Consider the following 16986-nt stretch of genomic DNA (forward strand, 5'->3'; position numbering starts at 1 on the left):
TAAATTCCCAAACATATTACCAACTCTCTCAGTTGTATCTCTCACTCTCTGAAGCGCTCACTGATTGTTTCTCCCGCTTGCTCTCTCTTAATTTGGTGGCATATTCTGCTGTAGCTCAGCACGCCTTTTTGAGAGAACAATGGTTTCATCAGGTATTAGTCAGATCCTTATGTGCCACAGTCACTCAGTTTCATTGTTTCTGTTTTTTTTGTTGTTGTTGTGAAAAACTCAACACTAAAAATCGAAAAAAAAGTTGTTTAACAAATGAGAAGGTACTCACTGCATCAGCTTGGGGAACATAATGTGTTCCCATCTGAAAAATCATCACCCATGCAAGATTTATCCAATGGGAGGCTCTTACCTATTTGATTAGATAAATCCTGGGTTGTTTTCAGCCAGGTAGTGTATTTGTGCAATGATGGTGATGGGTGTGCACACATCATCGTTGTACATTTTAGGAATGTTTCCAACAGCAGCAAACTAGGGTTGTGAACAATAAACCGATGTGACCGGATATCCGGTTTGGGAAGCGAGAGATGCGGCTGCATTGGTAGCAGCCTCCTGGATCGATAAGAATCAGCCATAAGTCCTTAGATTAATCGATTGTAAAGACATGCACCGGTAATTGCAAGACTAACAACCAGTTTGACAGTAAGTCTCTTAAAGCGACAGCCTGTGTTAAACGATTGTCGTGCATGGTCCATAGCTTACCATGACTGAAGACGAGAATGCATGTACTGTAAATAATAGTAGTGTGCCAGCTAGTCATCGGGATAGGTTTTCAACACTTATTTATTATGTATTGTGTAAAACTAAGGCAGGAACAACATCTAATTAAAAGCACTAAATGAATGCAGACCAACCATCCACCAGTACAAGCCTGGAGTTTGTTTTTCAGAGAGGTCTTGCATCACAAATATGCACATTAGCACTCAATAATGTCATCAAATCTTACCTCTATGCTTTTCCACATGTTATCTGTGCAACGTGGGAGAAAGTTAGATTGTGCATTCAAGGACTGTTGAAAAAAGCGGGACAGGTCGCCGCTCGCAACAAACACCAACAAACATGCAAAAACTGGGATTTCTGTATTTCTGTAACATAACTGTATGTTATTTTTTAAATAAAATAATGGCCCATATTTCCAAATTAATATCCATTTATATAAAAATTGATATCATTATTTACAAATTATTAGTAGTAGTATTTTTTTACTTTTTAAAAAAAATTGTATCATTGCGCCTGAAAGTTTCCCGCTGCCTTGTGGTTTCTGGACCATTGACTTACAGAATGATTGGGGATATTATGGGCTCTTTTACACATTTGAAAAATTCTGTCTACATCAACAAATGTAATCTTAGAATCGTATCGAATCGTCTGAATCTTCTGGTAAAGTTTGTACGCTGTATCAAATTGTATTGAATCGTTGTGTTTTTAAAATATATATTTTTTGAATCGTATCATAACCCGTGTATCTAGTCTGATCGTTTATAACTAAGAGATTTACACCCCTACAACAAACATGGATGGTCTTCAATGCCTCCTTCTTTCCTGCTTACAGCCAAGCTTATTTACATGTGACCTTCTATTCACGAATCAATGGGACACTTGGGTTTCATGTAGTTTTGTTTTGCTGCAAGTGTCAGCCAAATATGAAGACGAAAATGCAAAAGGAAGTCGTGGGGTCAGTTATAGCCCTGCATGGGGATGATATTCATCAGGATTAGACATACAGTTTAATCTCAGTTTTCGTCAATAATTTTTTCCAAAAGGTCAGACGAAATCCAGGGAATTTTCCCCCTAGGAAATAATGTAAATCCAAAACACCCAATATAATACATTTTATAGAGAATAAATATAGTTTACACCCTAGCAAAATCAAATTCAGTAGTGTCTCAGACCTTTTTTGTCAAGTTCAGACACTCTTTCTTTGGTCCCATGGCGGGTTATTTTGCAGTCACATACAATAAAACATGCTGGGATAGTGAGTCAGCAACATGTAGGATACTTTGTTTGGGCACTTGATTTTACGGAATTTTACAGTACAGGGCAAACAGATTCGTTTGTTAAGTGCAATGATGTACGAAAACCAAGGCAAAATTTAAGTAACATTTTTCAACGAAAATTGGGGCATACGAAAACCGAGGTTTGACTGTAATGTGGTTACTGTTTGTTGTACTCGTTGTCAATAGATTATACAGTCCAGTATGGGCTGTCTGTATGTGTCAGAAACTGTCAATACTGAGAAAATATTTATTATGCCTCATAAGGGCAGCCTTCATGTCAATGATTCTGTTTTTGTGCACTCCGGAAATGAATGAGTGTACACTCGTGCACTGGAATGCACTCTTGAGGATTACCACTGTCTATGAACTGCAAGACCCTTGCGCTTATTTTTTATACATGAGTCATGCTGCAGCCATTCATTGACAGTACAGGCTAAGATTTAAGAAACAGAACGAGACTGTGTGTGCATTACTTGCCAAGGCAGCTGGACGCAATGAAAATTTGATGCACCCTGTTTTTTAAACGAGAATGCAAAAAGCCTACAGTGCCACGCAATGTGTGGAGGACTCCAGTGAACTAGCTCATGTTGACAGGTGGAAAGAAACAAGCTGAAAGCTGGTGGCTGATATTTTGCTGGGCCGAGAACAGTGTGAGTTCTGCCGCTCATGAAAGACCCATCAGCTCAGCCGTCGATCAATGTGAATAAATATTTCCCACAACCCAGAAGCATTAGAATCAAAGACGGGAAAAAAGGCAGACACAGGAAAGTGGAAAAATCAATTGGTCAAGAGCTTTGCTAAAAAGGGGGGTGGGGAAGTGGTCGTGGGTATTGGGAGGGGTGAATAATGGAGAATGCTGGCTGTGTTTCAAAGGCACCGTGTAGTTACGTTACATGCTTCATGTCTAATTGCACATTCATCTGAGGTACAAGTCAGTTGTGAATGGAAACATCAGCATGGACTCTATGAACTTTCAATAATACACGGTATGAAAGTCATGCTAACAACATTCCTATATTCCTAACATCTGTGAATACCTCTCAGCTGCTGTCTACCTATTCAAAGCTCACCCAGCCGACCACCACATCAATCTCTTTTCCCATGCCCCTTCTCGTTGTTTCAATAGGGGATCCACTCCATTTAAATTGACTTGTTTTGTCAGTAGGAATCAGCTTGGGGGAAACACAAGATGGGAGAAACCACCAGGCGGCAGGCACTTTGATCTTACCAACAGGCGGTGTGAACCGTGCATTTCAGAAATGGTATTCGCCTGTGATGGGCCCACCAGAGTGACAAATTGGGCCCCCAGTGCTTAAAATAATACACTGTCTCTGCTCTGATGGTGGTTCTTGTTTTGGTATTGTCTATCTGGCTAACAAAGGGCTATTGATTGAATGGGGGGGGGGGGCATATTTAGGCATCAATAATTGAGAACAGAAGGTACAGTACAAAGAAAACTCAGGGACACTTTGGCTGAAGGAATGGTGAAGTGTAGTGAAGGACCCTCGACACCTCTTCTCTGCAAGGGATTGAAAAATGGAAAGGATTGAAAGTTGAGTCTCAAGTCAAAGACAGCAGGTGGACAGGGAAGGTGACAGCTCTGCAGGAAATCTAATACAGCGTTCCTGCAGGGAACAAGCCGTGGCCTATCTATCCATAATCCAGGACACCTTGGCGTTATCAGGCTGTATCACTCTGAGCTTTTTTTGAGCTAGAAAGCCTGGATGGATAATGTTTTAAGGCTCCTGAGGAATCAAAGATCCTGATTTTCACCAAGTGCAATCTTCTCCTAGTGAGGAAGTACACTGACATGTTTTCACAGAGGCTGCAAATTAAACTGATGATCAGATGACTTTGGAAGTAGCACAGGAAGCCTTCATGCTGTTACTGAGGCCTTCATTTGTGAACCAACAAGGGCACCCTGGTCCGACACAAGGATACATTAAAGATGAACCTATTTGCTGACTGACACAACCTTTTAGCGTTTTCATCCACATGCCGCTGTGTTCTGCAAAGCAGACTGATGCGGTTTATTTTCAACGATCTCAGTAGGTGTTCGGTGTGTCTTTAAGGGAACACTCTCAAAGCCTGTGTGATCATCTTTTAGGTAACCTCAGGGCAAGTGTCATCTCATTACAACGTCTCAACAGACGAGCCTTAGAGTACAAATAACTGCTGTACAATTGACTAAGTAACCTGCTACAGACAATTTCATCATCAGATTGCAATCCCAAAAACTATGTTGAGTTGGAGTGAAAAGGTTTCTAAGGAGTTTCGAACCAGTTCACAACCTTTTTGGGTTCAGATTATTTTTTTCAGAGTTTTCATCATGCTGCTTAATCTTAGTTATACCTGTAGTTTAAAATTCCATACACTGCTAAGGGCAGGGGTCTTTTTCTTGCGAGAGCTACTCTTATAAAATAAAAATTGCGGGGAGCTTCTCAATTTTGTTACATTTATTTTCGAAGCTTATTTTAAAAAGCAAACAAAGTGAATACAAACAAAATGTTGGTATCCACAACTCATATTTTATATAAAACACCCACAAAAAATCAGCATTTTCTATTTCAGAATACATTTCTACTGTATTTGTATTTTTAATTTCTAATGTATTATAAACATTAACATATTATTAATACATTATTAGCTGAAAACCTGAATGAAAACCAGGCTCGTGGGCGCCTCATGCGGTCATGGGGGGCTACCTGCTTGGTTAGAGGGACCTGTTGAACATGGGGGGATACCTGCTTGGTTAGAGGGACCTGTTGAACATGCATTATGCTTGTATGCACACCATTTATTTGATCTTTTTTTATCACCCAAGTCATAGTAAAACTGTAGCTCTAAGCATTAAGAATGTATCTTAAAGGAAAACTGCACTTTTTTAAAATTTTGCCCATCATCCACATGCTTTTTGTGAGACATGAACACATATGTCTTTCTCTTTTTGTGTGTTATATATAATATATACGATATAAAAACAGATGAAAAGACACAGCTAAGAAGGCACATATTGGGAAACACTTATTCCTTTTCTTATTTGCTGTTTTTTACATTATATTTTGATTCTGCAGTGATGCTATGACAAATGAGCCACAAGACGCGGATGGCCCCCGAGCCACACCTACTTTTGTGGATTTTGTCGGTTGGGATTGTGGCGTGGGATTCTATGAGCAAACTACACCTCGGCTTGTTGGCTCAGTGTCGTGGGCGAGCGATGGTGAGGAGAGAGAGACAGGAGAGTCAATGCAGCTCAAAGGTTTTTTTTGGAGGTGCACGTCTATGGAGTTATATTTGTGCCTTCTGAGGTAACAAAGGCATATTTGGAGCCATATTAACGTGCAATAATCACTATTGTGTGCTCAGGCACATTGCTGCGTGCTCTGTCATTCACTCTCTCTCCCTCATTTTTAACCTTGTGGCGAGGCGATCCGCTGTACATGCGCTGATACATCCGGTTGGGTTTGGGGGACTGGGCTCCTGGCTCGAGCTTGAGGGTTGTGTGCCTGGTGGGCGGCGAGGCATACGGGCGTGTTCAGTGGTCAAAATGCGTGCCTGTTGGTTGCTCTCCGGAGGGGAGGGCACTGATGTAATAATACATGTTTTTTCTAATATTCTCGCTGGTGTTGTAATAGTGGTCTTTGTAGGCGGCATAGGTGTGTCCCATTACGTGCAGGAATGAGCTGTCTCTTTTTATCTGTTTTTATACCTTTAGAATGCACAAAAAAGAGAAAGACGTGTGTTCATGTCTCATATAAGGATTGCGGATGATGGGCAATGTTTTTTTTTTAAAGTGCAGTTTTCCTTTAAGTCTTGATATAGATGTTTTAGTACAGTTTATAGTACAGTTTCTTAAAAGCAACAATTCTTGTCTCTAGTTTATTTTTAAGGCACTATTTAAAAAAAATCGAAATTATATTTTGACAAATAACCATTTAATGGTGTAAAAAGTGGCTATTGTGTGAGAGAACCTGGGCAGGGGTGATAAGACCAACAGTGGAGGAGAATGCAATGACACTTTCTTTTCTGAAGAGAGAAAGCGAGAGAGAATTAGGGGTATAATAAGCGCACACAACAGTAGCTCAGAAAGCCCTACCATTTTCTAAACACCCGCCGCCTCTTCATACATATTGTGTTTGTCTTATCTATTGTCTGTGGCTAGCAAACATCAACACACACACACATACACACACTGTATGGTTCATTTGACTCACTCTCAAACCAAGCCATATTCTTTTATTAGTTGCTTTTGCAGCTGTTTGGTAGCTAATACTAATCCTTATGCACAAATGTGTTACACAGTCACTCGATTCTAGTTATAGACACATAAAGAGGACCATTCCTGAGCGAATGATTCACTCACTGTGCTGCGGACAACCACCTGCTGTCTAAAGAAGCTTCACTCACTGCTTCATGTGCTCAAGCATATGTGGACAAGAGGAACGAGGAAGCACGTAGGGACACTTTATTTATGGGCTCTTTGGCTTGGCTGTTGACCTCTCTAACAGGCAGGGAGGAGGTAAAGGGGAGAGATGATGTGGGTAGAGGGGAGGGAGCGCTCGAGGCATATTTGATAATTGGCTACAAGACTGTCACCTGGATGAAATTATGCGAGCTAATCTCTCCACAATTAATTACCTCAGGAGCAGGGCAAAGGATTCCAGAAAGGGTGCTGACCTCGCTAAAAAGAGGAAGGTACATAATCAGAACTGGCCTCATCTTCCAAACAATGCACCAGATGATCTGATTATATGAGTGTTTAAGCTCAAGAAAGCACATTTTCAACAAGTGGAACAGCTGGAGTGTTAACATAATATCAGCACAAGAATAATGAATGGCACTTTATATTTTACTATACGCTTTGTGTGCATTTTGCATGCTTAGCCTTTGTTCCATTTTTTTTTTCTCTGAAAGCACGGCATTGGAATCCAAACGATTGTCTTCAGTTGTACTCGCCAGGCAGTAAATACTGATCATCTACAAAAATGTGTGTGGAATTCTGACTAAAGTCTGCGTACGCCAGAAACCCAAAATCTGCGTACAGGCAAAAATGTTCAGAGTTATAAACAATGGCGTACAGACACACATTTGTGGACTTTGTGGTTCATAGATTCCACCTTAAGTAGAAGTGTGGGAACTCATGTGTGCTCGTACATAGCACAACAAAACAAAACCGCCTCATTTTTGGAAAAGGAAACGAATTAGAGTAAGCTAACTCACACGGCCCTGACACTATCCACACAAATAAAGGCCGTGGTAAGACAAATCCATAAATGTAGCTATTGATGACATACTTGACATACGCAACAAAGAACTGTCTTGTTTTTTGATAAACTGTACAAAGAAAAGGAAGAAACGGCGCCCTGAAGGCATACTATCTCTGTGTCTTGTAAACGTAAACCTGATAGAATTATTTAATTGACAAATTCATGTTTGCTTTAATGTTAATCGAACACAATATTCTCATGATAAAATAAAATGATGAAAGGTTCAAGCGCCGCTATGTGTTTTCCTTGTATCTTTTAGTCCGGATACTACACAGGTGCGTAATGGTGTTTATGACAAATGGCAAATGATATCCGTCAGCGTCATGTAAAATAGCAACACTTTCCACTTTATGTCTAACATATGATTGCACTTCACCACTTAAAATGCGTGTGGCCTTTTTGCCATGTCTCTAAAACCTGCGTACGTCAGATACAAAAGGTGTCGTGCTGGTGAGCGCATTATCACGCCAGGTTTACACTATACGTGGAAAACGGCGTATGCAACTTTTCGTCTCTGTTTTGTGTATACACAAGCTTTATAGATGCAGCCTGCAACATGCACTCCTCCAGCTGGCTTAACTAGGGGGCACTGCTACAGTAATATGGCATCCACCATCAATCTCAGCTATTTAGTTGAACTTTTGTCAACAGTTTGACCTTGGCATTGGCACAATGGGAAAAAAAAATCCTCTGCTGACGTTAATGCCCTCAATTAAAGCCATTGCTTGAGGTGCACACCATGAGTTGCGCTTTCAAAAAGGTCACTGGTCCCCAGGACTCGCTTTTGTTCTAATCCCACCCCCCAGCATCATAAGCGTTCTCTCTGCCCATCTTTCATCACGCCTTAATAGTCTGGCAAGACAGAGAGACAGAAAAAAATACAAATATTGCTCTTTTTCTGTGGATATTGTTCTGTCTGAACTCACTGTCACACCATTAATAATTTAGCGCCCAATATTTTGTCTTTCCGCTCCTTTCTCTCAGGAACGTTTCCTTCCTTAACTTATCCCTCTGACCATTGTATTGCTTTCTTCTTTTTTTTTTGCCTGCCTCATTTCCCGTGCTTCCTTTTGATCCCCGTGTCCATCTCTTGTTGCGTATTCAGCCGTCGCCGCGTCTGTGTGCCTGTCTGTCTGTCTTTGATGCCGCAGCCTCTCTCAGCTGCGAGGCGATGCCACGGGGGCTCTGGAACGCTAGACCTCCACACACAGGGAGACTCGCACTTTGGCCATAATTAGTCGCCAAGATTCACATAATTAAAAGGGACCCCATTAGAGGCGAGAATGTGTAGTGAGGGATGAAGTGAACGGCATGTTGTTTCTGCATTCTTCCAGTCATCCTTCCCCTCGTATCACTCGTGACGCTTGCCGACTCCTCTTACCATTTTCCCATGTAGCATTTGCAGCAGTTGGTTTTGCAGGATAAATATTTCATTCCGCTCTCCTCAGCAGCTTGGAGTAATCTGTATGACACGCGGCAATGTACACTGTCATCTTTGCACTGATTGCTGCGCTGTGCAAAATAGATCTGTCTCAACAAGACGGCCTTTGATGAGGGGCTTGGAGGCAATCGTCAGTCCATTTCCGAGCTTTGTTCTCACCGAGGCGCTCTCTTGTGCGTTTTTCCACTCAGCCCTTTTTAGTCTTTGCCCTGCAATCGGAATCATATGGACGGGTGTAAATTACATTTGGAGGTTGAAGTATTTTTGAGCTTTCTTGGGAATGCGGTGGAGGTGTATTCAAATGTCTGCTGAGGTTCGCAGCACAAACACAGGACCTTGTTGCTGTATTTAAATCATGTGACTGTCTACTGGACTGATAAGATGTGTGCAGTCTCTGCAATTTGTCGTCTATGCTAGACCTCCTCTGTCCTCGATTCATCCTCCTCTAATTCTGTCCTCTCCGCTGTTCTCTTTGGCAGTGTGTTTGGCCTATGACGGCCCAGAGGCAGCCATGCTGTCTTCTCTGCTCAATCTGCCGCTTCGCCTCTCCCAGGCTCTGACCCTGCTACACTCAAAGCATTGTCACTCTCCTTTAATTCTCCTTCCATCCCTTGCATACGTCGTGCCTTCAACTGTCGTCCTCTGTTTCTTGCATGAGGCCCTTGAGTGACTGCCAGACAACTGTGGTGTCTTTTAAAAACACAAACAACAAAAAATCAGATTAAAGGCTTCTTGTGCTTCATCATTCTCCTAACTGCATAAATGTCTGGCTTTTAGTACACGAAGAGAAGGCCAAACCTGAGAAGCAAAGCAAATGCAAATAAAGAGAGCCAGAGGTCATAGTCCGCGGACTGACAGATGAAATGCAAGTGTATGTATCACCACATGGCACTATGCTTGTCCACCAGCAAGTATTCAATTGAATATTTTGAATAGCCCTTGCAAAAGACGAAGCTTGATGCATGTCAATCCTTGATTGTTTTGTCCTCTGCTAAAGTGGATGTTCTTTGAAATGTCCCACAGTGTCAACAAGATAAGGTGGATAACTGAAGCAGAATCTTAAAAAGTGACTAATGATTACTTCTTGTCATCATGTTTCACTCCTTCATCCTCCACGCTCCTCCTGAATTTAAAGCAAAACTGAAGGAGGGCAAATGGACTGTGTTGTCGGCCATTATGAATTTACCGTGTCCTCTTGGCTGAAAGCTCCTTTCCCCAAGCAATGGAGATGGAGAGCCTGGCTGGTCTCAGGCCAGCACATAACAAGGTCTCCGCCCCAGGGATAAAACCTGGAATGGCTGCTTTGTAACGTTGTAAAGGAGGGCTCTTTAACACACCAGAATGACCCTGCTTGTATTGTGTTGTACAGCGCTTGATTGTGCGGCGTTTGTATGTGACGAAAGAGGGCTGTGAGTCCTCTCGGGGCTGATCTTTGACACGCTTTTCCACGGCCTGATTTTTTTGTTTGGTCTTTATGGACGCAATGTCGCAGAAAAAAAGGAGATATAGAGCAGAATGGTCAATACACTAGGTTCTCAACTTACGAACACAACTGGTTCCAGACGACCGTTCACAAGTTGATTTGTTCGTAAGTCGAACAAAAGGTAATATTACCAATGATATAGGTACTACATGTACGTGTATACATATACAGTATATGCGTATGTATGTAAATATGAGTTTGGATGCAGTAGTAATATTACACGAGGATAATTAATGAAAAAAACAATAATAATAAAAATGATATAATAATACGTAATGATAAATGTTATTTACCTGTGAAGAGGAGTGGTCGTGGTCGTCGTTGGTGGTGGTGGTGGTGGAGGAGGAGTTATTGAAAAAAGGCCAAATCGTCGTCGTCGTTAGACTCTTCTAAAAGAGGTAGTGTTCTGTGGGTGGTGTAGAATCAAGCAGGCCTATTAACTCTTCATAAACTTTATTTACCAGCTCTGCTGGGTTGTATCATACAACTACAATTTAGCCTTTACACTCTCTCTCATCTTCCTCTCCTCTTGGTCCCATTAGCAGTGTCACAGTGCCCTCTACTGGTCAAGCATGTAGCAGTATAAATATGGAGTCACTACAAGGCAAAATACATGAAAATATAGACCAGTCAGGTTGCGTTCGTATCTCCGAATGTTCGCAAATCGGAAGTTCGTAAGTTGAGAACCTAGTGTACATTGTCGGAGGTGGATTGAATTATGGTAACAATACTACTTTTGCCAACATGTAATGGTTATGCTCGATTTGGAAATGGCAGGCTTGCTGCAGTCTTTGAATTCTTAATCTAGACACCAGCAAAGTTAGTGGAGTAAACTAATGAATACAAAATAGCAGTCATTTTGATGGGACCATCTCAGGGGGTGCTGACACTTAACATTTTCACTTTAGTGCAGCTGTTCAAATCATTAACTGGGGGAAATATCATTCTTGGCAAGTCTATAGAACCAGTGGACTGTATCTTGAAATAATCTCCTCTCCTCCTTGGTGTACCTCGCCAGTTTGTCATTTATGGTGACAAAAGATAGGACGGTGAAAGTTGATTGCTAATGACAAGCAGAGCATGATGTTTTTTTTTTTTTACATCATCTGAATCGGAACAGACAGAGCAGGCAAATGCATGAGGAATCAGGTGCAGGACACCATGGTCTCTAGAGCTTATTTCGCAATTGTATGTTTTAAATGAGCAGGACAATCGGCGTCCACTGTCGCTGTGAAGCTGCGGGAGGAGGGGAGGCACGCCAAGATGTCATGCCATGATTCATCGCTACGCTTCATTATTTTGATCGCATTAGCTAGCATGTCATTACATTGCATCTCTCAATTGTGCTTGCCTTTACTTTCCTTCAATTGGCTATTTAGATTTCATTAGCAGCTGAGTCACATTCACTAATGACAAAAGTTATTTGATTTTGGCGTCAGTTGCTCCCTGAGGGTTTGGCTACGCATCGACTGGTGATGCTTGGTCTTTTTTTTTTTTTTTACACGGGTTACTTGAGAATCCATTCCTTGGAATTGGGAGGGTGACGACGTAGGAATGGCACTCGTAGCGTAACACACGACTACTGATCATTGTCTGTGCGTGTTGTCTGTGCGTGTTCCAAGTCATGTGTCACATATCACTTCTGCTTTCTTGACCTCTAGTTTTATGAATGCCGTACGTTCTATATGACCAACAGATCAAGTGATTTCTGTTCTATATTCTTTCTTTTACAGGAGAAAAAGAGCATTAAAAGTAAGCCCAACTCTTTTACTTTGGGCAAAGGCATGCTTGGCTTGCACACTCCCTCGCTGCTTGATTTTGTTTGCCCATGCATCTTCTCATCAAACATCTCTAAAACACTCGTCCACTTATTACTTGGCACTGTGCAATGACCACTTGGACAAAGATGCGTAGTGGATGACTACCTTTTTCCATTTGGGACTATTACCAGTAATGAATTTTAGTTTGTCTGACCATGTCAGTGACACTGCAATGTCTGTTAAAGCGTCTCGCAATACAAGAGTTCTCTGAGGCCATTGTCAGGCTAGGTAATTGGTTAAACCATAATTAGTGGATTAACGAGGATACCAGGAGGCTTAAACCACACAAATCTATAAAGCTACTTAGATCAGGATGTGATTGCCAGCTGTCCATCACCAGATAAGAAAGCAGGGTGTTACCCTCACACACAATCATTTCTAACTGAGGTCTCGGCCAAAATAAAAGTCAAATTAATGTCGAGTTGTCCATTGTCCCTCTGCCTCCACCCGTCTCAGCACAAATATATTTTGAAGCATGACATAATTTCAGCTCTTATTCTTCCTGAGTTGGAGGCTGCTGTCCAAGCCAGTGGAGTTCTCTCTTTTTCATTGTCTTCTGTTACCGTTGCTGTCGTGGTATGCATGAAAACAAATTTTATTCATACAAGCTTAGTGTTACAGTCACGAGCAGAACCAACATTTTTTGACATTTTTTTTTCCAATCAGTCCTCACTGCCAACATTTATAGCAGATGCGATGATACCATCCGCAGCAAGCAGAATCTTGCATCTGCATTCACACGTAGTCAACACTTAACACAGCAAAGTGTTAGAATTGTACACTATTCATTCATCATAATATACAATTTTTGTGAGAAAAACATAATCCCTTACACGTCGCTATTCTCTTCCTCTCCTAGACTCACGGCCGTTGCCTGACGTAGCCATGACTGGAAAGTGTACCCGGGAATGCGACGAGTATGGCCACTCAGACTCCTGCTGGATGCCTGTACGTACGTCGCCAGAGCGGCGGCCATCCAAGTCCACCACCACCCCACAACAACCAAAGCTTTCCACTTTCATGAGCGGCAACAGCAGCAGCAGCAGCAGCGCCGAGCAGCCCAGCAGCCAAGAGACCCTCGCCATGGCAAACGGAGACCCCACCGCCGCCCACATGATGGGCGACCGCAATCGCAACCTGCTCAGTAAGAAGATGGCTTCTTCCTCCTCCTCCTACGAGGCCTTCGGCTCGCCCTCTTACGGCTCAGCTTCGTATGGTTCGCCTGGAGGTGGAGAGGAAACGCTGGGCCATCCCACTGAGGAGATCCCAATGGCGCCCACTGGAGAGTACAAGCCCACGTCCTGTGGTACTCTGACACGACGGGAGGTGTACCTGTGAGTGTCTGATATGCCTTCAGCGCCCCACGTGGAGTTACTGTATAAACAACGCTTACCCGAGTTAATACAGCGCCAGCAGTTTAGCCAGCCTTGCACTGAATGAGGTAGGACTAAAATTACTCCAAAGACTTTTCAAAAAATTAGAGTAAAAAGTAGAGACAGTGCCCTTTTTAAAGTGCTATTCCTCCAAAAGTGAGGAGTAAAACTGGGATGTCAAACTGGTGAGTCGGGCTCTTGTGACACGGTCTGCTGCCTGATAGTCAACCTGTACAATAACCATTTTACAAAAACACCACACGCATGCATCGACAGCCCCGCCCCATTAATAATGACAATGTAAAAACGACATACTGTGTTTTATAGAAAACAGTGTGTGTCTGGATGTCACTGTTGTATTATTTTGGAATAGTGCAACAATATACTGTATGGTCCCTGCCATTAGGACCATCCATGGATTTTGTGATTAACAGTGATTAAGACCAAAAGAAAGAAAATGTTGGCAATGCGTAAGATTTAAAAACATTCTGCCCTCTTCCTTCTTCCACCAACTTCTTGAAGCGAAGACGCAGATGACAGATGTCGATGCAACAACACACCGTATGGACCATGACGTGCACTCTGTAGGGATGAAAAATTGTACATAAACATTGGACTGCGCTCTAATTTCCTTTTCTCTCCTTGCAATGTTTCTTGGTTATGATTGGTGAGGATGAGCCCCCTTATGAGGTAGAACATCTGGGCTGCAGGACGCCCACATTTTGATCACTTGTGATGGAACTGTTACCACTGCAACACAGAGATTCACTAATCAGGCCAGTAATCCAGATACAATCCGGGTACGGCATGCTGAGATTAAAATGATGAAGATCTCATTGAAATTGTGTGCTGTGTATGGGCCAGATAAGCAGATATCACATGTGTATAGGCTATACTGTAGGTAGTACTTGTAGAGGTGATGGCCAAACAACGGTGTCTTTTATACAGCTATTACTTCATGTTGGGATAGACTGAGCAATAAATATCATAATGTACACATCAACCATCAGGTTTTTTTTCTTTTTATTTATTTTTCTCAAGCCTTTAAGGTAACCCATATGCAACGGTCCTGACAAAGCACGCGATGTTGCTTTCTACAGTCCATGGCATCTTTGAGCACGAATGTAAGAATCAGCTCAACCAACAGCAAACAATCAAAAAGCAACATATTGAACAAGCAGATATGTGACTTTATTTTTTTGGCAGGCTGAGTGTGTGAACCTAAAACAAAACATTCCATATGATGCTTTTGGAAGAGCTTTATTTGTGGAAGGGGGTCTTTAAGTCATAGGAATGTGATGTCTTGACACTATGCCCCCTCCCTTTTGTCAGCCACACTGTAGTAAAAGAAAATACTATAAGATGCAATGGATTTGTTTTGTATGTTAGTTAGTGAAACCCTTTTGGATTGAATGGAGTTGCAATTCCTACATTCTGGCTCTCTATAGTCTGTAAGTACTACTTGTTGGAAAGACGGTACTCCTATACTTATCAATTGTATACATGAATATTTACTTTTTACTGCACGCTTTATGGAACTTACTTCACTTAATGAGAAGGAAGAGGACAAAAAAAAATCTATAAAACAACATGTACAAAAAAATATCCCTGTAACATTGGAATCCACCTTGTTGCTTGCTTACTTTATTACTAATGAGACTCTAGCCATGTAGGACAGCTTAGTTCATTGGTTCTTTTGGGGGGAGTTTGATATTATCTTCATAATTACCACACAAACCACACATTTTTCCTATGTTTTAACATTGAATGCCATAGCAACTGTTACATTTTATTTTCATCACTTTGTTATACGACAGCCGAAATTGTAGAGATTGATCATGAAATTGTACTTTGTATTTGAACTTTTTTTAATTTTTTTTTTTTTTCTGGTGCCACTTGTATATCTTCAGTGCTTCTGAACAAAGACAAAAAAAAAAAAAGAACAAGCAAACAAAAACACAGAGAAAATGTAGAGTGAATGCAAAATTGCACTTGTGCCTTTTATACCAATTGGTATGTTTAAAGTTGGCTTGGAAAAGACTGGGACACACTTCCACGCATTAGATGGAGTCCTGTGTTGTCGAGGGGCTTCTTTGAGGTCAAATGCGAGCGAGCCAGCAAGCACTTGTTGAACTCTCCATTCCTAGTGTAGTGCATTACTGTAATGGATGATTGTGGTTACATTCAAAAGTTGCTTGTCGGTAGTGATCATAACGATATAATGGATTATTTGTCGTGCTCCACTGATGTACAGGCGCTTGCTCTGCAATTTATCGGGCACAATAAATCTTAAAATACAGCAACATTGCAATAAATTAGGACGTCTCATTTATATATTTCTACAAAACATTTGGAAAAGATCAGCTCACTGAAATCAACCAAGAAAATCAGATGTCATAAAAACGGCACATATAAATCCTGTAATGAATTGCAGGGCTGTTGTATTTATTTTTGCTGTGTTACAGTTGAGATAAATTGTCAAGTGAGTGGGTGAGACATCAGAGGTCAAGTTCTTTGTGCATGAAACAAGCTCTAGGACTGAATATAGAGGCATAGAGAGATAACAGACAGACAAAAAAAAAAAAGAAAAAATGCTTGGAGTCATTTGACTGCTCATAGTTGATGGGGGCCTGTAGATAAAAATGGTAATGTGATGGTTTTACTCCACCGAGTGGAAGGAGAGCGGCTGACAGAGCGCACACCTCAGGGTGTGGCAAGCATTGCACGCCGTTTTACGATGGGTGATGAAATGCAGTCCTCCTCCGATGTTGACGGGGATGTTGCAAGGGGGAAAAAAAACCTCTCAGATTCTGTAATTATTACTTTATTCACTGACTCAAAACACATAACCTGCCATGGACAGTCCCACTGCTGCCTGAGGTGTGTGCTCAGCCCGAGCTCTCGACTCACGTGCAAGCAGATTTGTAATATTAACCATTACCACGTGGATGTTGATATAGAAATCAAGGAACCGACCTATCATCGTTTAATATGAGTCACTATGCACGCAGCTTAGCTGAACATGGCAACGTGTATTGAACGCAAGTCCACTTCTATTTATGAGATATTTTATGTAAGTTAATTTGCTTTTGTACAGGTTTGTGTAAATAAATTGCTTGTCATTTTTGTCTCTGCAAAAATTAAAACTATAACATGGTAAATCTTAACGGTGTCCATTTTGCTTCATTGTGCTATGGATGCTTGAATCCCAGCTTTGTTTACTGATGTGTTTGTGGATGTCAACTGGATGAAGCTTTCCACGATCATGATCGTTAAATGGTCGTTTTTAACCCCGTGCCTTCAGAAGACACCACTTCTAGGAAATGAGAGGTTGTTCATATGAGAAATGTCGCTCATTTTCACATCTTCTGTGAAGCGTTATGGATTGCCCAGCATGGAATAATCAGCTAAGTCAAATTAGAATTAATTAGAATGTTATTAATGTTCAGGCAATGAATACAAATGCTTTTTATGAATAAAACAGTGAGTGAATGTGATAAATATGATTAAAGTGTAAAAATAGCTAGTAGGAGGCATCTGTAAAACAACATCATTTATATCATGGACTGCAACGGCATTGTTGACAAGTTTAAAGT

The 16986-nt window shown here is 41.4% G+C and overlaps 1 protein-coding gene across 6 annotated transcripts in view; it reads left to right on the top strand.

Moving 5' to 3' along the window:
- pcdh7b (protocadherin 7b) overlaps nt 1-16557 on the top strand; it is a 100875-nt gene extending 84318 nt beyond the window's left edge. For 2 of the 6 annotated variants that reach the window (XM_054799773.1, XM_054799774.1), the window contains exons 3-4: nt 11931-11949; nt 12877-13023. In XM_054799773.1, the coding sequence (XP_054655748.1) occupies nt 11931-11947 (17 nt within the window). In that variant the 3' untranslated portion in view covers nt 11948-11949; nt 12877-13023. Of the gene's footprint in view, nt 1-11930; nt 11950-12876 lie in introns of all 6 variants that reach the window. The other 4 variants (XM_054799771.1, XM_054799770.1, XM_054799772.1 and 1 more) reach the window with 3 other exon arrangements.
- Nucleotides 16558-16986: the final 429 nt, after the last annotated feature.

This window comes from Dunckerocampus dactyliophorus, chromosome 15 (genome assembly GCF_027744805.1).
Source record: "Dunckerocampus dactyliophorus isolate RoL2022-P2 chromosome 15, RoL_Ddac_1.1, whole genome shotgun sequence".
NCBI classification, from domain to species: domain Eukaryota; kingdom Metazoa; phylum Chordata; class Actinopteri; order Syngnathiformes; family Syngnathidae; genus Dunckerocampus; species Dunckerocampus dactyliophorus.